The 21,365-nt window shown below is 37.3% G+C and overlaps 1 protein-coding gene across 2 annotated transcripts in view; it reads left to right on the top strand.

Moving 5' to 3' along the window:
* GADL1 (glutamate decarboxylase like 1) overlaps window positions 1-21,365 on the top strand; it is an 82,852-nt gene that overhangs the window by 13,489 nt on the left and 47,998 nt on the right. For both annotated transcript variants that reach the window (XM_033064870.1, XM_033064877.1), the window contains exons 4-11: window positions 508-598; window positions 1,213-1,319; window positions 2,766-2,881; window positions 8,838-8,917; window positions 9,031-9,085; window positions 12,364-12,480; window positions 18,389-18,453; window positions 18,698-18,779. In XM_033064870.1, the coding sequence (XP_032920761.1) occupies window positions 508-598; window positions 1,213-1,319; window positions 2,766-2,881; window positions 8,838-8,917; window positions 9,031-9,085; window positions 12,364-12,480; window positions 18,389-18,453; window positions 18,698-18,779 (713 nt within the window). The remainder of the gene's footprint in view (window positions 1-507; window positions 599-1,212; window positions 1,320-2,765; window positions 2,882-8,837; window positions 8,918-9,030; window positions 9,086-12,363; window positions 12,481-18,388; window positions 18,454-18,697; window positions 18,780-21,365) is intronic.

Here is a 21,365-nt window from a genome sequence, read left to right as displayed (position 1 = left end):
CAGTATTTCAAGGCAGGTAAAGAAATTCTCTTAACTTCTCAATAATTTTAAGTATGCAGCAAAATTTTCCAAGTTGGTAGACTGCCTCTCTCTCTGTGTTGAGACTTTGGTGGGAGAAAAATCACAGCTGATTTGGATCAGCAGGTTTCTGTATTCTACTGCTTAGCAAAATTTGGCTGAGCATCAACTGTGGCCTCTCAAAACCCCTGTTTAAAGCCACTACATGTAGTCAATTGTCAATCCCTCTTATTTTTTGATTTATAAAACTTGTAAGCAACTCACATTTATTCGGTGCACCACTTGCATTTCTCAAGATGTGTTTTGAGGTTTGAAAGTGGTTATTAAATTTACTTTCAAAGGAATGTCTAACTTTAGGAAAGGACAGCAAATCCAGAGAATATTGAGAGAATGGAGTAAATTGCAATTATCAGCATTCAAATGAGAGGGAGTGTGATGTATTCTCTTTTCTGGAATATCCTGTCACTTGCTTTTCATCTGTATTTTCAGATCATCCGAGATTTTTCAACCAGCTGTATGCTGGAATAGATTATTACTCATTAGTGGCTCGTTTCATTACAGAAGCACTGAACCCCAGTGTGTAAGTGTGGTTATTTGTCCTCTTGATGATGAATTAACATAGCATGCTTTTTGGAATAACAGCTTCTTTGGCTTTGTTGCTTCTGATTTCTGTTCTCAGTGTTACAGAAGAGGTAGGAATTGTGCAAGGCTTTGGGAGAGAAAACAGGCTGATTCTGATTGGCTAGAGATGGGGTTTAAGAGGAGATTTTATTTTTCAATGCTATTAAACCTAGACTTTTACCTTACTTAGTACAAAAAAATGAATTAATCAGGGTTCAATTAGTTGTTCAATCCTTTGAGGCATTCTGCACAGAGTTGAATACAAATGGTTACCTGCCTGCTGTTATACTTGCAAATGTAAAGCTGAAATTTAAGCATGTGACCTACATTAAGAGCAAATTCTGGTGTACTGCTTTGAGAGTGGAAGTGTCAATGAGATGCTGCCAGAAACTAAACAATTACTCTACTGGATGAGATCCATAATGTTTTTAGTTTAGAGTCCTAGAGCTGGTGCTTATCAGCTGCTGATAGATTACAGAAAGGAGCAAGAAGCCTTTATCTAGTTTTAGGAATGCTCTGTGCCACAAGTTCTGTAGTGTTAATACCAATTATCATGCTATTATTTATCTTTAGATACACATATGAAGTATCTCCTGTATTTCTGTTGGTGGAAGAAGCAGTCATCAAGAAAATGATTGAATTCATAGGCTGGGAAGAAGGGGATGGTATATTTAATCCAGGTAGGAACAGTTCAGACCTCAAGCTGAGTCATTATAAACTACCTAATTCCATTAATTCTATTAACATTGGAGTAATGTAGAATATTTGAAGATGCATGCAAAAGTGTAGTGATACACAAAACTATTTAATCTCAGCTTATCTTATGTTTCTAGTAATAATTCAGTGATTCCAACCAGTAAATGAGAGATGACACTTCTACATTAAATATAATTTTGTGGAATTATTTGAAATTACTTGTTTGTAGCTGGTGCCCTTCCTGACCTTATCAACAATACCAACAGCCTCATTGGAAGGAGTCAGCTGACAGACAGGTAGCTGATTTATGTGCTGGATGCCAATCCATGGTGCCTGAGGACATAGATGTGTGTATCTTGCCTATGAACTGTGGCAACAAGAGTTTACATGATCTTAACTCCTTTGATTTTTTTATGATTTTATTAAATGTTATGATAAGGCAGGCCAAACAGATATTGCTTAAGCTGCTTGTTGAACCATGTTATTCAAATGTTCTGCAAGGCAGTGTTTTAGCCCACTGCACTAAATTATGAAGCATAATGGTGATATTTCACAGATTATTCAGATAACAAATAATTAGGCTTGATGTGAAGCTTTTATATCTATTTTAGGGGTGAGAAAGAAATTAAATGAGTACATGAATTTAAACTCCTCCCCCCACCAAACTGAAACAAAGTCAATAATTCTAGCCTACACATGAAGAATAGAAAAGTAAAAAAGCAAAAAATCCCTATTTTTTAAATATATTACTGGTATGGGATTTTTTTTCCACATCAAATTTGATGTGTATTTTTGGTACAAGCCTTACTTTTAGAGGAGAATTTCTGGCTTGAAACTTAGTGATCTACTGAGAGAAGACAAATTAATTGTCCTTTTTATGGTTCTAGTTTTATGTCAAGTTTTTTCTTCCTGCTTTGTTTTTTTTTTTTTTTTCCCTTCTTGGTGAATAAAGCATGCCCCAAGTGAATAAAACTTGTCCAGAACTTACCTTGCAGTTCCCACTCACCGTGTTTGTCTTTTTGGCTTTTTTTTCCCAAAAGACCTTTTTCTCCCATGGTCCTCTGAGGCTTGGTTGCTCAAGAGATCTCCAGTGCTCTGAGTTTTGTGCAGGCAGCTGAGCTTGCTCTGCTTCAGTGTAGAGGGGAGGGTGCTGTGGCATGGTTTTCTCTGTTGGAAGGTCTGCTTGGACACAGCTCTTATTCCTCAGAAAATATCCCCAAAGAGCCTCCAAACAGGCTCGGTTTCCATGCCTGCTGCAGAGCCCAAGGCTCATTTTATGTAGGTAGCCTTCAGGGGAGGAAACAAACTGAGATGGATGCATCACTAGGATGGCTGTGGGATTTATTTTTCCCTTAATAGGTCAAGCACTCAGATGCAGGAAAGGTACTCGTACTGTGGCTAATACAATATTTGTATGTCTCTTTTTGCAGGTGGTTCTGTTTCTAATATGTATGCTATGAACTTAGCAAGGTACAAATTTTGCCCTGAGATAAAGGAGAAAGGACTTTCAGGTCTGCCAAGACTGGTTCTGTTTGCTTCGGAAGAGGTAAAATGAAAACAAAGTAAAGGTTTTTGGACTTTGTTTTTTCAGTAGCTGCAAAATTATATCATTTGCATATCTGATGGGGCACTGGTACAATAATTCTGACATCAGTGTATGATGTGGAATATTGGAGCTAAGTGAGAAGTCTGATGGTTAATTTCCCTGCAGAAGCTTTCTTGCTTTTGGAAAACAAACACAGATGTTCCTGCTTTGAAAACTGCTGATATAAGAATAGGTTGTGCATGGGGCAAACCTGAAGCAGAATGCATGTGCTGTATTGTGGAGGTCCGCAGCATTTGATTTCCCACAACATTAAGTCTAGCAGGAGCTGTAGCTAGGTTTTGGATGTCAAAGGTTTTTTTCTGCATGTATAATTTGCTCTAAACTGAGTACTTGTGGACCTGTGAGATGCCTCTCTGCAGCTCCCATTTTGCTCTGTGTCTGAGTACAGATTGGTTGTGTACAGAGTCAAACCCACCATATGCCTCTCAGAAAAAAAAAAAAAAAGGTGGACCTTTAAACATTTTTTCTTTAAATAATTGAAAATATGTGGCTAGTTTTTGAATAATATCAGTCCAAAATGCCTGTGGGAAATTGAGTTACATTCATACATTTATTCTGAAGGTAGCTTTTGGAGGCCTTTTTCTCTTCCCTGTCCCCTCAGTTTTGAGAGTTTATCATTTGATTAGTGCAGAGTTGTTATTGATTCTGACTCTACTTTGTAAAGGCCCCACTGGAAGCCTGCACAAAACCTGGTTGTATTAGAAAGTATAGACTTAGAATAATTTTAGCTCAGATGTTTATGCTCCAAACAGTTTGCAGTGTAAATTGATGAGAGGCTTATTTTGAAGAAGCCTGAGGGATGAAGGCATTGTATGTTTTCTGAGATAACACATCTCTTGGAACTGAGCCCACATGTCCTAAATAAAGGTGGTTTGTTAGTTTTTTCCCCAACAAAATATATTTTCTTGTTTGTTTTTCTTTTTTTCCCCTGCAAAGTGTGTGTACAAAATTACATGCTCGTTCATACTTAATACACCATGTTACATCTTCAAAACAGTTTAGAAGGAAAAAATGATTTTGAAGCGAGTTCCATAAATAATTTTGAAGTGAAGCCCATTGAACTTTTATTATGAAGTAGCATTTTATTTCATTGCATGGTTTAACTACAATATATTTTCTTACTCTGAAATAAGCAAACATTTAATTTCATGTCAAAATAAATTTTAATTGGCTGGCAGAATAAATTTTTCTTTGCCTCACCAGGAAGATGAAAACCATAAAACACAGAGCTGACCAGTAAGAATAAATTGGTAAATTATTTGTAAAACCATGCTTTTGATCTCTAATACTTAGTTTGCTTCACACAACCACATAGTCTTTAGTACTCCATAATTTACTGTAAAACTGATGCTTTTAATGGCTAGATAATGTGACTATTTTCTAAGATCATAAGTGTTTATTCAGTATTATGAGGGAGGAAATGGGCATATTCATTTATACTTATTTTAGATCTGCCTATACAATCTACATGGCCTTTTGGAAACTTTTTTTCAGATATGTCATATTGAGAATATATGTAATCAGTATTCAAAATAATACTTTTCATCTGGAATTTCTTTCGCCTTTTTTGGAAAGGGAACTGTGAAAAGTGAATTAGTTGGCACTCTTATGATTGTAGCTGCTAAATTTCTCTGGTATATTTTTTCTTAAAATGATGCAGCATGATTTAGCATAATGGCTTCTAGTAATGAAGAGGGGGCAAAAAATTCTTGCATGTTTTCAATCAATATAACTGAAAGGATTGGGCAATTTGATTTCCTGAGTGTCACAACCTTGACCTTGCCCATCAATGCAGCCTGTTCAGATTCCTCTGCAAATCCTTCCTGCCTTCCAACAGATAAATCTCCCATGCAGCTTGGTGTCATCTGTGAGCTTCCCGGGGTACACTCAGTCCTCTCACCTAAACATCCTTCGTTTTTGTTGGGTTTGTTTTGTTTTGTTTTAACTGAGGAAGTACCTGGAGCAGCAAATCTTGAAACACCCCCCACCCCCGCAACAGAACAAACAAACAAAAAGTAAAACAATACTTGGGAAAGTTAACAACCTGGATTTATCATGAATCAGGCAAGAGCATTGACATGGGGAGGCCATGAGGCTATAATGAACTGAGTATTAATAAGGAGTCAAAACATGACTGTTCAAGGCCCTTGTGCCGTTTCAGGACTTGGCTGCAGTGCTGTGCTGAAATGAAGTGAAATGACTTTTGCCTTGATTTGCCAAGTCTCCAAGTTGCAGTTTGGCACTTGTCAGGTTGAAAGAGTTGCCCTGCTGCAGAACAGGGGAATGCACAGACTTTCAATGACTTATGTGATCCGGAGCTATGCATTTTTTGTATGTTTTTGGATAACATAAAGATGTTTACTTAATGCATGGCCCACCCAAGGACCTCACATATTCTGCTTGGCCTTCAGGAATAAAAAGGCTCCTCGTTCCTGAAAGTAAATGCTTAGATATTTAAAACTGGTGATACACAGTGAACACTGTTTATGCTGCTACTCTGTAATACTTTTACTGGACCATTACAGAGTGATTCCCCTTGAGACAGTGGCACCAGAAGAGTAATTGTTATATCCCACTTTCTGGAGGCATGATTTGTGGCTCTGTAGGAGATAAATACGGTTCTAGTTACAGATATCAGACTATCTTTTTATTTCCTTTTGCTATTTGAGTCCCATCTAAACTTTTCTGGCACAAGTGTGTTATATTGATCTGAAAGGTATAAATGTGATAAGTTTGAGGTAAGGGTAGGAGAAGATGTGTAAATAGTTTAAATGTACATGCTGATATGAGCAGTTTTTCAGATGAAATGAGATGAAATTCCTCCCCAGTGCAACTTGATCATGAAAGTAATAAAGTGAGAGAACACAACATTAACTTATCATGTTGTCCCCTGTTGGAATTACAACAGACAAAAATGGGTAATAAAACAATCTCATAATAATGTAATGGCTTTATGCAATTATGTTTCTAGGAAACTTTTTAAAATCAAGAAAACACAAATTTATCTTCTGTTTTAATGAGCACAGGTAGAAAGTGCCTTGTCTTTGCAAACATTATTAGGAAATGGAAAAGGTAAAATAGTACAGCAGCACATCTTAAATGCACCGATGTTCCAATCTGATCTCATGCTCAAAGATGGTAATTTCTTACTACAAATGGCTACAGATTTAATAATTTTTCCATGAAAACTAAACTGTAAAAGACATGGGAAGAGTAATCTGAACTCACAGTATTTAAAATAATACTTTTCATCTGGATATTTCTTTTTCCTTTTTTTTTTTTTTTTTGGAAAGGAAACTGAAAAGTGAATTACAGTCACAAGGCACTCTTGTGACTGTAGCTGCTAAATGTTCTCTGGAATGTTTTTTGTTAAAATGATGCAATGTGATTTAGCATAATGACTTCTAGTAATAAAGGTAATAATGTTTTCAATCAATATAACTGAAAGACCTCTTTTTTTCATCAAAGGAAGCATATTGCAAGTCTATGTAGTATTATGAGTCTTGTTCTTTTTTTTGTCTTACTGATGGACAGAATTTTCCAAGAAGTACTTCTGGAGGAAAAATAATGTATCTTGCAGGCTGTTTGTTTTTGTATTCCCTCTTTTCTTCTCTTTTCCTCTGCTTTTTGATATAACCTCTCAGGTACTGAAGCCTCTTTTATCTTTCTACCAGTCTCTCATACCATTGTTTATAATAAGATATATAATTTACTGACTGTCTGCTTACTAGTATACTGAATTTGCAGGTCTGCTGCTTACTCAGTTTGGAGCAATCGGATTATTCTTGGTGATTCATACCTTTCATTTGAAAGTAATGGCTAGATATCAGTGATGGAGGCAACTTGTATTTTAAGTGATTCACTAGTCAATCAAAAACATCTCCAAACTTCTGCTGAACAGCACACAGCCACTTACAATCATTATTACCTTTATTGATGTAATGTAAGACTAATTATCCACCTATGTATGTTATTATTCTTGTAACAGTCTAAATGACTGAGCCCTGAAGGCCTTGCGGATGTGTCATGTTACAAATTAAGCTTTATTAAAACTACTCAGTAGCATCAGGTAGTGTCTTTGTATGCCTTTGTTTAAAAAGTGGGTGATGGTGGGGGAAACCTCTTTGTCAAAAAGAAAAAGAACCCTCTGAGATCATCCATCTCATCAAAAGAAGCGTGACAGGCTTTAATACCCTTAATACATTCATGCCCACACATTAAAATGTTGTACATTTTTCATAATTATGTTCTGCAGTAACTGCATTTGTGTGAACTCTCAGGAAGAAAATGGAATTAATTAACCACCTGGCTTCACCTCCTGTATAAGAAGTTACAATTCTAGACATCTTTGCATTTGCTGGAGTATGCATTATTTTAACCCTTCAGTAATAACGGGCAAAAGAGACCATTTTATTTTTGTGAGAAGGGCAGTGATAATCCAAGGGTTGGATGGTCTTGGTTCTGAGAAGAACTGTCTTGTCCTATGGTCTCAAAAGCAACTCCACTGCTGTAAGTGGGTAGTTTTGATGTCTAAATACCTTCAGGTTAAGAAGGTTACTGTATCTTGAATTTCCAGGCTAATCTTGAAGTCAAATTAAGCAGAGATCAGTGTACTCTTCTTCTGGAATAAGACAAAGTGTTCTTGTGCTGGAATAACAGTATCCACAGTACAACAGGTCCTTACAAAAGTGAATGTTGGAAATATGGTTAGATAAACCGTTACCATTTGTTGAAAAGGAAAAAGTTTGTAAAAAGTATGTAGTGGTCTGTGAGCCTGGACAGCATTCTCACCTTAGTAATTTTACTACATTCTGATTAAATAAACACCCATTTCTAAAATCCTCTTTTAGACTCACTTTACAAGCTTCATAGACTGATGACCTTTATTCAGTGCAAAGTGAGAGGTGGCTTGAATGTGTCTGTGTACCCATTCGGATATGTCTCTATGATGAGACCTAGCTAAAACAGTAACTCAGTTTTCTGAATAATGCAGACTGGCCCACACTCGAACCTTTTGCAAAATCCACAGTAAAGTCTGAAGACGTACTGAGTCCTGTGTGATGTCTGCTTGTTTTCATACTAGTTTCTAAGGTTCGCACTCACACAAATATCTTCATACCACCATGATTTCCAGATCCTTTTGTGGAGATAGGATGTTGAAAGCCTTGCAAATCCCCATTTTACCACATCTGAAGCTTTTGTAGGTCTTGGGACTTGAGCTCCTTCATCCTGTGAACATGGGTTGCTGAATTAGGCCATGGGTCAGTTACAGCAGAATATTCCTGCTTCTGGTAGTGGCCACCAGCTGAGGATTAGAGAAAGCATACAGAGTTTGTACAAGCATAAAAAAAGTAGTAGAGGCTTCAAATACACATCCTAACTAAGGGTCCTGTTTCCAAGGAGTGGTGTTTTTGGACTTTCAGACCTAATTAATTGCTTCCAGGCTGTTGAGTTAAGCAGCCTTTAGACCCTTTTCCTCATGCATTTCATAGCTCTTACTCTCATTGGTATTTTTGACTCAGTTCTATTAAAACGTTTTGAAACAATTAATTAATAATTCTTTCCTGATGACACTTCAAAGCTTCTACTTCTCATTCTAATGCAGAACCAGCTCTAAGAAAAATTACATGAGATAGAAATTGTAACTTTTTTATTAAGCCTGCGTTTTAAATATGGTGCACATCTCTTTTTGTCTTATTTTCCCCAGTTTTCTGTGCGTGTGGAGTACAAGATGGGCTTTACAATATGTACCTTATCAGTGTTCTTTTTGTGCTAGAATATGCTTTTGTGCCTGTTAGGTGCTGTTGTACTTGTCACTATTCCCTATGTTAAGGAATTAGTTTCTCTTGTTTAATTGCGTATGTACTTTTTTTTTTGGTGCCTCTCTCACCTACAGTGCCATTACTCCATGAAGAAGGCAGCCTCCTTCCTGGGTATTGGTACAGAGAACGTGTATTTCATCCAAACAGATGAAAGGTAAGAAAGCAAAAGCCATGACTGATCTCTGAGCCTTTTTAAAATGCAGTAGTGCTGTACATAACTAACCTATTTGAATGTAACTGAAAAAGTTTTAAATCTGTGTCCCTTAGAGGTAAGATGATACCTGAGGAACTGGAGAAACAAGTCCAGCGGGCCAGGAAAGAGGTGAGAGGGGGAGAGAGAGTTTGAAGGAGAGAGGAGTGTATGCAGACTGTGTGCATGTGTCTGAGTGAAAGGAAGGAAAACTAAGAGTGACCAAAATCTTAAAAATAGGGCAGTTAATGTAACAATGTCTTTCTTGCAGGTGCAATCTGTTTCCCACAAACTTGTGGAACAAGCCAAGGCTTATGGGTTCTACACTCTTAGAAGGGAGGAAAATTCCACAGGGTGTTTCCTGCTAATGAAAGTCCTGAGTACAATGCTGCTCTGAAGTATTTAGGGCATTTCTTATAGGATTTCCTTTGCCCTTGATCCTTTTTTAAATGGATGCAGTATGTTTTCCTAAAACAGTTTTTCATTTAATTACAGCAGCTATTGCTCTACTGCCTCTGCAGCGAGGAAGAATTGTAACATGTGGCTTAGTCTCTATCTTACAAGCTTCAAATTCTGTCCTTTCTATTATTCTAGGGAGAGTGCAGAGATGTGCCTCGTTTCCCCTAGGGACTTTGCCAAGTAGAAAGTCGAAGCCGAGAATTTGGAAAGGCACTGATGTGTGTAGACATACATTCCCACAATCTGTAAGACAGCCCTTACCTATAGTCAACATAATTTATTTTAGAGAGCTTGGAGGACTAAATGTGACTTCCAACAGGATCTTATTTTGGCTTGGTTAGCTCACCCCATTTCTCACTTCCAGTTTGTGCATCAGAGCAGTAGAATTCTCTCCTGGGGAGAGAATGCAAAGCAACTAGTGCAATGTCCATGGCATGGACGATACCTTCCATGGAATCCTATCTTGGGAAATTCATCTTTTTGGCTAATAGAAAACCCAAGGCAGTCCTGTCCTGTCCTGCACTGGCACAGCCACAACAGCTTTCCTTAAGTTCTGATTTGGATACATTTTCTGCCAAACAACAATCTCTTACTAGAGTTTCATGCTGGATAGCAGAGCTATTGATGCTATGATGGGGGCCCAAATGATCTAGCAAACTCTCTTGCTTGCCTCTTTCTGTACTTTACATTTTCTGAGGAAGACAACCTGTACTTTACTCATTGGAGCAAGCTGGGGGGCAGAGAAGGGACTGAAATAAAGCAAGAGGAAGCAGGCTTTTAGGAGAATCAATCCTTTGCTGTTGCATGAACAGTATTCTCATTCTTGTAACAATATATGTAATGGTCATTTGAAAGAAATCATCTGGCATTTATGAGCTTTTTAGAAAGGTCAACCTCAGTATCATACTCTGCAATTTAAAAACAAATGCTCTATATTAAAATGCTCTGCTTACAGGAAAACATGATTTCACTTGCATTTTGAAGGAAGTTACAGGTCTATTGGAAGGTGTTCATTTCATCAGAGCTTCAGTGTGTCCTTGACAAAGTGCTACTTTACAACTTTTACAGAAGGACACTTCAGTGAATTACAGTAAATATTCTAATGACTCCAGACAACATTTGCTAGTGATTGAAGCACAAAATGATCACTGAATATGAATGGCAAGAATCTTTTCTTTTTAAAGGATTTAGACAGGAAGATTAGTTTAACTATATTGTCAAGAGTAATAAAAATTTAATTCCCTTCTTTGTGGGAAAAGTATATTGGTAGCAATTACTGGAATTTGTAGAGATCTGAGACTTGTTCCTGTATTCAGTTGTGCTACCAATTGGCTGCTTGAGAACCTTTGACTTTGATGTAGCTGTGGGACAAAATTGCTGGAAACACTAACAGAAAATAGATGCCTTGGATACATCTTTGCCTCACTTGTGAGTGTTCTGTACTCAAGCTTCAAGCTGATTTGTAAGTTTGATTAACTATTGTGGTAGCTTGTACTCAGAATAAATGACCAAGATGTGAATTAAAGACTGGTAAGTCTTTGTGAATGTATGGGATTAATTTAAGTTCATTCCAATGTTACTTTTCACGGCTTTAGCCATTTGTAAAGAAAATCTAAAATATAAATAAATCATGATTACGTACCATTTTAACAGTCTTCTACACTGTAAAGAAGTATAAAACTGTCAGAAGTATAAAAGCCTGTCTCTGTACATGCTTAAAATAGCAACACTTAAAAAAAAAGAAAAAAAGAAGGAAAAAAATATGTTGGATTTCAGCTGGGTGAAGATACATGGAAGATTTTGTGGAGTTTGATTTTGCAGCTGATTCACCAAAGCTCAACTGAGTTACCTCCACAGACACACTTACATCATCAGAGAGATCTAATTCACTGCAAATGAACTTCAGTGATCCCAGCTTGTAAAACTTAGTAACAACTTTAGTGCTTCTTCTAGTAAACGTGTTGTTATTCTCTAGGCCAGATGCTGAACAGCATGCGTTCTTCCAGCATGCATTTACCAGCAGATGAGACTGCACAGTCATTACTGGGGCCGATACCCTCAGTTTCATGGAGTTGTTTCAGACTCCACCAATTGTTTTCTTTGTTGCAGTTTCTGCTCCTAATATCCCCAACAGATGGATCTGGAGGGTCTGTGAGCCTTAGGTGAAGGCAAGCAAAGATGGATGGCTGTCAGTGGCTGGCTGATTCCACAACCCAACAAAAGTTGTCCTTATCCCACCTGCCTGACCTTAACACCATCTGAGATTTCCAGCAGTCTCTCTCCCAACATTCAGTCACTGTCTACAGCCCTTCTTCTTTCCTAGGCAGAGGAGTGGGACCAGGGAATAGCACTAAGCTGTAGGTCAGGGGTGGGATCTGACAGTGACTGTCCCTGTCACAGCACACACCAGTGTGGCTGCAGGCATATCACGTTCCCTTGCTGAAGTTCCCTCTACACCAGGCAGAGAGCAGGGGTGTTGTAGAGACACTGCAGGTGGAAATCCTAAAGGGATGAGCCCTTTCCTTGCATGGGTAGTCTGCTGGCTGAGCTAATAGCTTTGTTTTATCAGTCAGAATGACAGCATATATGGTAGGGAAATGTGAATGACTGAGAATTGAAAATCAGTGTATAAAGAGAGATGTCATAGATCGGTATGTTTTGATTTTGACAAAACTAGCATCTGTCAAAACAGTCTGAAGCTGCAGAAGTCTGCCTTGGGATGGTGTTAACTAGAAATGGAAAATGCCTTTTTTTTTTTTTGAATGAAAAAAAAGAAAAGATGAGCGATTCAGCGCTATTAAATGCAGTAACTTCTGCTGGGAAAAGAAAATGTAGATTGTCACATCTTTATCCTACATTCCTACATCTTTTTGTACTTTAGCTCTGCACGTATACAAGGAAGAGATGAGCAGTGCAAATTATGATTTTTTTTGTTTTGGATCCTATTGCAGGGGTCAGCACCATTTCTTGTCTGTGCTACAGCAGGCACAACTGTGCTGGGAGCATTTGATCCTCTGGATAAAATTGCTGATATCTGTGAAAAGCATGGCCTCTGGCTTCATGTTGATGTGAGTTTGTATACTGCATGGTTTTGTTTAGCACTGCTTTTTTATAATTGCTATTTTACTTTGACTGTTGATATTTCTTTTTAGAAGTTGGGCTCTAATAACATTTCTTTCTCCTTGCATAGGGGCCAGACATATGTTCTGATTTGACTGTGATACATATACTGAAAAACAGCAAATAACTTGGTTCTGACAAGAAGCCAAAGATGTTTTGTTATGGTCGGGTTATATTTCAAAATTATTTTATAATTTTCTTGCTACCTCCTAAAAATGCTTTAAGAGTGATTATATACAAACATAAGTTTTGATTCTCCCCATATTCTGTTGTGGTATAGACACATTAGAACTGTGGCGTGAAGTTTGTACACGTTAAAATAAAGATATGCTTCTGGCTCAACCAGTCATAAATTATTCTGTTTCATATTCACAGTTTTGAATTTCCTGTATATGTTCTTACATTTTCCTAAACTGTTTTTTTATTTAAAAAAAAAATTCTTTGTAACTTTGGGTTTAGGTATTAAAATCCATTCATTAATATTTTTGGAATAATCACTGTGCCTATTTATGACTTGAAAGAGTTAGCTGTAAATGTATTTTTCTAAAGATAGGCCACTTCATATTTTCTAAAATTGCATGCTCTTTATAGTTGCAATGCCACAAATCCAGAATGGCTACATTAAAAGTCATGGAGCAATAAGAGAATCTGGAGCAATATTTGTGGAGGTTTCCAGACCTACTCCAGATTTCTGAGATGTTTGTATAATGTTGAATATCTAAAGAAAGATCACATAGGCAGTGATGCACGTTTCAAATAAGTGTCTCACAGACGTTAATAAATAAAGTCACTATATCTGTGAGTCGAAAGAGTTTTCTTATATTCTTGAAGACAAAAATGCAGAATTTAGGCTGAATATTTAAAATGTCTGTCAAGCCTCCTCACAGCTGTGTGCTGCTGAGGACTCCTTAGATTTTTCCACAGAAGTTCAGCATTCTTGTTAGACAACTCTCTTGTGTGTCTGTGTATAGCTGGTGGAAAGAGGGATGTAGTTGGAATCTTTGTTGGACCTTAGGTGAGTCAAATAGATGTGGCTGGAGCCATCTCCAGTGGCTGTAGGAGAACAGTGAGTAGTCTCCCTGTAGCTGAACTAAAATATCATGGGATAAGCCTGGGTCCTGTTCTGGACTTTAGCAAATTCTTAATGTTTTGAAAAGAACCAACTTTATTCTTCCAATTTATGTTGAACTAAGGTGAAATGTCCAGGAATATTTTAAGTTATTTTCTGTTTTGAAATTACTGTAGTTGTCAGATGTTAATTGTTTCCCAGTAGATGGACAAATGTCCAGTAATAAACTGAGTTTGTAGTCTGGAAGATGAATTGTTCTCTTAAGATGTGATTCACATTATGGGCCTCTCAGTGGTTCTCAGAAGTTCTATCAGTATTTTTTCTATCTTTCACACTATATGCAGGGTTGGGTGGATGGCTGTTTCTCTATTTTTTCATTAAAAGTTTTTAGATGTATTTGTAAGAGAACAGGATATGAGAAAAGACAGAAAACCTTCCACAGAAGTGACATCAGGCACACATGTATATACAAGTGTGCTATGGTAAAATGAGCAAACTGTGACTCTTAGTGTGGCACTTCTCTCACAGCACCACTAGAAATAGATTTGATGAAATTGTATGTGAGCAGATACAGTGAGACTGGGTCTCTGCCATTCAGAAAGACCATAAGAAACAGAGAAAAGTTGGATTTTTAAATTTTTTTTAAGCAAGCATATCTCCTATCACTATAGGATAGAATGTAATATTTTTGAAATCTTTGAGAATCTACAGTCTGCTGAAAGGCCTGGCTTCTTGTTGAATGATTTACATGTTATTATGCAGCCCAACAAGTGTGTACTGCTGTTTAGGCCTGCTGTAACATTGAAGGAAAAAAGGTACAGTACAATCAAAATAAAGAGTAAAACCCAGGTAAGCTTGTCTAATTTAGGACTTTTCATGTATCATTGATAGGCATCAGGATTATCTACTGTAAGTGTGCTCCCAAGCTGTTACTAAGAATATCTTATATGAATGTCAGTGGTGTTGTTTCCAGATTTACACTGATTTATCTCATTTCAGAATATTTTCTGATCCCAAAAATTGATGTGTTTGCCTTAGGGAGACTCTTTTCATTAAATATTAAATGATAAAGCTTGTGATTCTTAGAAAGGGCAAAAGGGAGAATGTCAACAGAAATTCGGTAAGCTTCAGGAAGATAAATATCAATAAAGTCAGAAATAGTAGATAAGCTCTGATATTAAGACAAATCAGAGAGGAAGAGGTGAGTTAAGGAAAACATTTTAAGAAGATTATACCAGTAGGTCCAAACTGCCCTAGCAGTCAAGCTGCTCAGACAAGCTCTAAGAGCAGAGGCTATATCAAGATTATTTTCTTCACATTGCAACATTCCAGTTGCTTACTGTATTTTAACCTCCATCTCTGCTGCCTTTCTTAATAACTTGTTTTGTATCCTCAATATGCCCTCCAGCATCTGTGAATGTCATGTATTGTCTTCATGTAACTTCAAATGCTATGTATTTCTTTCCTGATGGTCCTGGCTTTGACTATTTTTTTTTCTCCTATTATTAGGCCAGTAGAGAAAATCATGCTTGACCTATTAGCCCGTGCTTAGGTAATTAGCTTAATCAGGCAGTGCACACTGTGATTCCCATCATTCAGCTGTAAGTGATTTGTTGCCTATGAAACACTAATTTTCTCATACCTATTTACCAATTACATTGTGTTGGACAGTCGTGTTTTGAGTTACCCTGTATTGCTCTCAGCTGGATTTGTCTTAAACAAAATGTGTTATTGTAGTCTGACCAATCTGCCCTCCTTCTGTAGACTCGGGGATGGAGGAGAAGCAGTCAACTTTACTGTGTCTTTGCAATATCTCATCAAAATGCCAGAGAAATGGGCCAAGTTGTTGCTCTGGTAGTGAGTGAAAACCTGGCTGGAAAATCATTCCCACAAAGCAGTTAGTGGCGGTTCACTGAAAGGGGGAAAAAATTTTGAGCAGGATTCCTCAAAGGTCTATCTTAGGGTAGAAATTATCTAGTCTTTTCATTAAATAACTTGGATGAAAAAGAATGCTGACAAATTTGAAAACGACAAGACTTCTAAAAAAGGCAGTGGGAGGACAGGATTAGAAATCAAAGGGATTTTGACAATTTGGAGAAAAAGGTGGAAAAACTAGGCGACAGTTCAATAAAGATAGAATTCTAAGCTGCAGTACTCAAATACACAAACACAGGCTGGGGACTGATGGCTAGATAGGAGATCTTCACTGTGTAAAGCCCAGATCTTTTAATGGTTCACAAAGCAGTGATATTTTCAAATAGAGTTAAATACCTATCAGATTTGAATAAAGGAGGTACATAAAATTATTATTTTTTTCTTCTTCACATGCCATCTGCTTTATCTAAATTTTGTCCAAATAAAAAGATGCAGTTCAAGAAGGCCCTATAGGCGAAAGAAGAGAAAATGGGAAAGCAGTGTAGATAAACAGAATCATATCTAGAAATTATGACCAATGAGGAAACATGGAAAGCACTGATGTTATTTAAACTAGAAAAGACAAATAAGCAGAACGCAATAGTCTGCAGAATCTTTAAAAGGGGCTGCTAAAAGAAAAGGAATAATCTGATCCCCTGGTGGTGGAGGTGTGACAAATGGTAACATTGTTTAGAACTGACACTTTAAATTAAAATGGTGTTATTCTTGTTACCACAAATTATGTGATTTAATTGTCAGGCTCCGTCGTTAGAGAGGCCTTTAAAACCAGACAAAGCCAGTGATTCTCAGCCTTCTTAAAAGCCTTCTTATTAATTTGGTTTTTGTTTTGATTGCTTTTGCTTTTTTTTTTTGGTTTTTTTTTTTGGTTGTCATTTTGTTGCGGGTTTTTTTTTGGGTTTGGGTGTTTTGTTGCTGTTTTGGTTTTTTTTGAGCCTTGAATCCTTAAGCACTTGCTCTTTGAAATGGGTAAAGAAACACGGGTCACAAATTCATCTTGTTTTACTGTGGCTCAAGGACAGTAATATAATTTCTCTCATCTAGATCTCCAGTGGTAGTTTTTTTAAAAAAGGCAGAAAATCAGGCCAATAATGCTGTGGAGGCAGCAATTGCTGGTCTATCACTGCATTTTCTTTTCCTTTCAATGCTGATTACAGGTGTAATTTATTCATTGATTAATAATCTCTAGAAAAGATGTAGTTGAGAGAAATGAGAGGAGTATGGCTAATCTTGCCCTTGGGGGTGACACACGCTTGAGATGACCTCTCAAATGCCTCTCTAGTCCTGTTTTTCACAAACAGTGTGAGAATGTCAACTTTTTCAAACACAGAAACCTTGGATACAAATTTTGTAAAAAATTATTGTATTTTAATGGATTGTTAATAAATTCTGAAAATCAGAGAATAACTGAGTTACTGTTTTCACTTTACTGAATCATAGAATGAGAGGAGTAAAATTTATCTCTGAATAGGAATTTCAGTTTTACTGTCATCCTATAGCATGGCAAATTTGAACTAGCTGGAGAAAAAAAGTTACAAGTCATGGTTCTGCAGGATTACCATGAAGTTTGAGGCATAAAATTTCCTACCTTAGGTCCCACCTGTAGTTTGTGCAGCAGACCTTGTCTCAGCAAGGTAGTTGTGAGCATGGCAATGTAAAAGATGATGCGATCTATTAATTTGTGGCATTAATGAGAATGACTTTTTAAGACAAGTTAATAACTTTCATCTCTCTTGTGAGCCTTTGCCATCCTGTCTCCCAGAGATAGCAGATCTGTGTATGGCCTGTGAAGCAAATACTGATGATAATTTAGTATATCAGCTATCACTTATTTTTATTTCAAGGAAAGCAAAAAAAGAACAAAAATCAAACAAGCATATATTTACTATGCTTAGGTAGTTTGCTTAGAGTGAATTCTGACTGCATGAACATTAAAAATAGTTTTATATATTTATTTATTTAGCAGTAACTTCTCAAATGCACTGTGTTACATGTCTAGTGTTTTTATGATCTCACCTTTGCACTGTGGAGGAATGTTGTTATTTGGGAGCTGAAGGTTCACAGCACCTGATGATCCTTGCAGAATTCATGAAAAATAATCACATTCCCTGGTTCAGGTTTTCCAGAAATCAAACTTATCTGGGTTACTCCTCTAGTCCCTGGAGAGACACATCTGCCAAAGGTGTCACCCAAAAATGGGTGTCTAGAGTAGGTGGAAGTAAATATGGAGTTTAGTGGAGAGCTTGTCCCTACAGAGAAGGTCTAAGTGACTCTTAGAGCACACACTTAGTTTTTAGATGAGCTGAGGGAGTCTTAAGTCATTTTAAGGTCAGTTGGGTTGCTGGTGAAAGAAATGCTGCTATTGCCCACTGACAGACTTTGCTTTTCATATCTGCAAAATCTGAGCCTGGCCTTTGTAATTGCTGGAGATTATCACTGTCCACTGTTTCTCCTGTGAAATTCTCAAAAAGGAATTGGCTGGCAGGAATAAGATGTGCAAATTGGGGCTTTCTGCTGTCACTGGCAGTTTAAGGCTGGGGGAAAGGAAACAACTCTATTTGGAATCAGGAATGAGTCTGGTAATGCAAGGATATTTCAGTTCATTGCCCTTGCTTACATAGAAGGGCCACTCTGGCTTGTGGCACAGACCACAACCTCCTCTATTTCAGGTATAGCCCTAGGCTGCCATCTTTATTTCAGGAGATGAAACTAAAAGCAAAATTTAGCCTTTTAGCCTTGACCATTTAAAACAAAGTTTTAAATGAGATAAGACATCTTTAGAAATTATTACTTGAAGTATTATCAAAAAGACTGTATGCAAATAATATTTTCTTACTCTGTAAATGTTCCAACAGGCTTCTTGGGGTGGCTCAGCTTTGATATCAAGGAAGCATCGCAGACTTCTTCATGGTATCCACAGGTAAGTCATTTTAGTGCATGCACTCACTTATTAGGGATTTAAGTGAAATTTATGTGGCCTGTTGGCTTCCATAATTGCTGCTGTTTTAAAAATAGTTGGAGAGATTTCTGAACCTGTGATGGGGGTGGGGGTGTGGGAAATCTGATTTGTTTGCTTGGATTGTGTTTGGACTTTTTTGATTCTTAAGTACCCATGATTATAGATGCAATTTTCATCTCCCTTTCTCCATTTATGATTTTTGCAGGGCTGATTCTGTTGCCTGGAATCCCCACAAAATGCTGTTGGCAGGAATCCAGTGCTGTGCTCTTCTGGTGAAAGACAACTCTGTAAGCCCTCCTAACCTCTTTTTTTTTTTACTTTAATTTTCTTTTTTTCCTTTTTTTAAAAATTATAATAGGCTGTCACTGCTGTAATATGAAAGTGGAAATAATTAGAAAACAGCTGAAAGTCAGTTTTACTATGCTGCAGTATAAAGGCTGAATTATATTATTTTGAATTTCACCACTCAATTAATAAAGAGTGAATAAAAGAGCAGGATGAAAACGATCCAAGTCACTGTACTCACATGTGGTCAGATTTTGTGGCTGGTGCCCTTGCTAGTTAACTTCTGCACATGATTTGCATTCAGAATGGAGTATTTTGTCACCTGGGCCTGGCACACTTGAACACAGAGCTCATCAAAGCCCTCAGAATAGCTGTCATCCATCGGGACTGCAGCCGTGCTGCGTCTGCTCTGAGCAGGCAGAGCTCATCTTCACGTCCCCTTGTATGGGAGGGAGCACCAGAGCAGGGGAAGGATGGAAGTCTGAGCACGTGCAGGTAAAGGTGCTGAGCCTTTTCTCCACACTCTACCAGTTCTTCCTCATCAGCAGGGTGATTTGGACTTCCCAAAGGCCGTGACAAATTTAAAGGCGTAGCAAGAAAACAACAGAGCTCTGATCTTGAGATCTCTGATCTTGTGTCTTTGTGGCATTCTTTTATCTTAAAAAAAAACCACCAAAAAAACAGTAAGAGGTTTATTATTTTAAGCTTAATTTAAAAATCAGACCTGCTAAAACCTGTGCCTTCTGCCCACCATTATGAGTGAGTTTTACCTTATACTCCATAGGTTATAAATGACTGAATATCACAAAGATATCAAGCCCCTAAGGTTTGCATCACTATTTTGTGGTCATGATTTTTAAATTGCTTTTATAAATTTCTGTCAAAAAACCCTGATATTTTCTAATCAGCTGCTGGGGTTACCTATCCATGTAATTTGTTACTAACTTCTGCTAGTAAGAACTGATGAGGACCAAAGGGTATAGTTGCCAATCAGCAATCTCTCAGAGGTGATTGCTCTAGGTCAGGGGTGAGACATGGCAGGACAGCAAGGAGAAGTGTGCCACCTCATTTCCTTAGATTAGAGCCTGTGGGATTGAAGAGGATAAGATTTCAGGGTTACCATCCATCACTTTATCTTTATTCCGAGCTGAAAACCAAACAGAATAAAGCTATTGACTAAGATTAATATGGTGTCTTAATTGCAGGCTTGGCATGATTTCAGTGTTGTATTTTTAACTAATTAGGCCCAGTACATAGATATCGCCCCAGGTGATGATAAGGCTACTTGGACTGAATAATGGACATTTATCAGGAAGAAAAAGGAAAGAAATATAGGGGATTGAAATGTTCTAGCTACTCTAGCCTTTTGAGTCACTTTATGAACTCAGGGCTCTGGCAGCCTTTTTGTGGTTCCTTTCTGTGCAGTGTAAAGTCTGGTAGAGCAATCCTATTCCACTTTTAAACCACAGCAAGGCAATATTGTATTAGAAATACTTGTAAAGCTGAATCTTAAGTCTTTGAGGGTGAAAACAAGTATTATGGATCACAACATCAGATCCCATTGTACAGCGAGACAGTGTTCTGGAACGCAGATTTGTCTGCACTGGGAAGAGAGGTTGTTCTACTCTGTGTCTAATTCCTGAAATATGGGCTCTTACTCATTCTGTGTATGTGCCAGTGAAGTCTTTATATGCAAACAGACACAGATACAGATTTGAGTACTTTCTTATTAACTAGCTGGAATATAAATCCTTAAGAAAAAAAGATCAAATGCATATTTAAGACACTTTGACAGAAAAGTGTTGCTTCACTTTGATCCTCTCCATACCAGAACAGGCTGAATCCAGTTTCTCATTTAAAATGCTATTTTTGCACCAGTAAGAGAAGGAAAAAGTACATGTATCAGTGTCTCACTTGGAAACTTGTTCCACTTCTCCTAAAGCACGTAAATACCTATGGCTAAGATGTATATTCACACATCTATATGTGAATATAAGTCCTTCACACTGTGTTTAGGATGTATCAGTGGGAACTGGATGCTGAGATGTGAGCTGGAAGAGTCTGGCACACGTTGCTCTGCTAGTGAATGTTCAAAGAACCTCAGGTAGATTCTGAAGTTCTGAATTCTGTAAGAAATCAAAGCAGCAAAATGTTAATCATGAATGTTAAGTCACATTTATGAATTACCCTATCTCTCTTTGAAAGACTGATTGAGGAAGTTTTGTTATCCCATCTTCCCGTTTGCTTTGGGGTCCATTTGGAAATTGTGGAATGCTTCAGAAATAAGCTTAGTTGCTTATAAGTGAGCAAATTAACCCCCTTCAGTTTTTCTCTTTCATATTTTCTGTATGAAAGATAATCCTTAGAAGGCATAATCACATTTCAGTTGTACTGGCAACACTGTAATTTCCCATTAACAAAAGTAAAAGTGGTTTTTTTTATTTTGTTTGGCTTTTTCTTTTGCCATATTGCTTCAATGGGGTTTAACAGTGTTAATATATTAAAGCACTGCAACTGGCTTGTTAGAGTGAAGCATTGTAATTAAATATTTTCCTGTACAATTTTAAAAAAACTAAAAAAAAAAGAGA

This window comes from Catharus ustulatus, chromosome 1 (genome assembly GCF_009819885.2).
Source record: "Catharus ustulatus isolate bCatUst1 chromosome 1, bCatUst1.pri.v2, whole genome shotgun sequence".
In the NCBI taxonomy this organism is placed as follows: Eukaryota; Metazoa; Chordata; class Aves; order Passeriformes; family Turdidae; genus Catharus; species Catharus ustulatus.
Note: the sequence above shows the minus strand (reverse complement) of the source record. Positions and strands in the feature narration are given on the sequence as shown.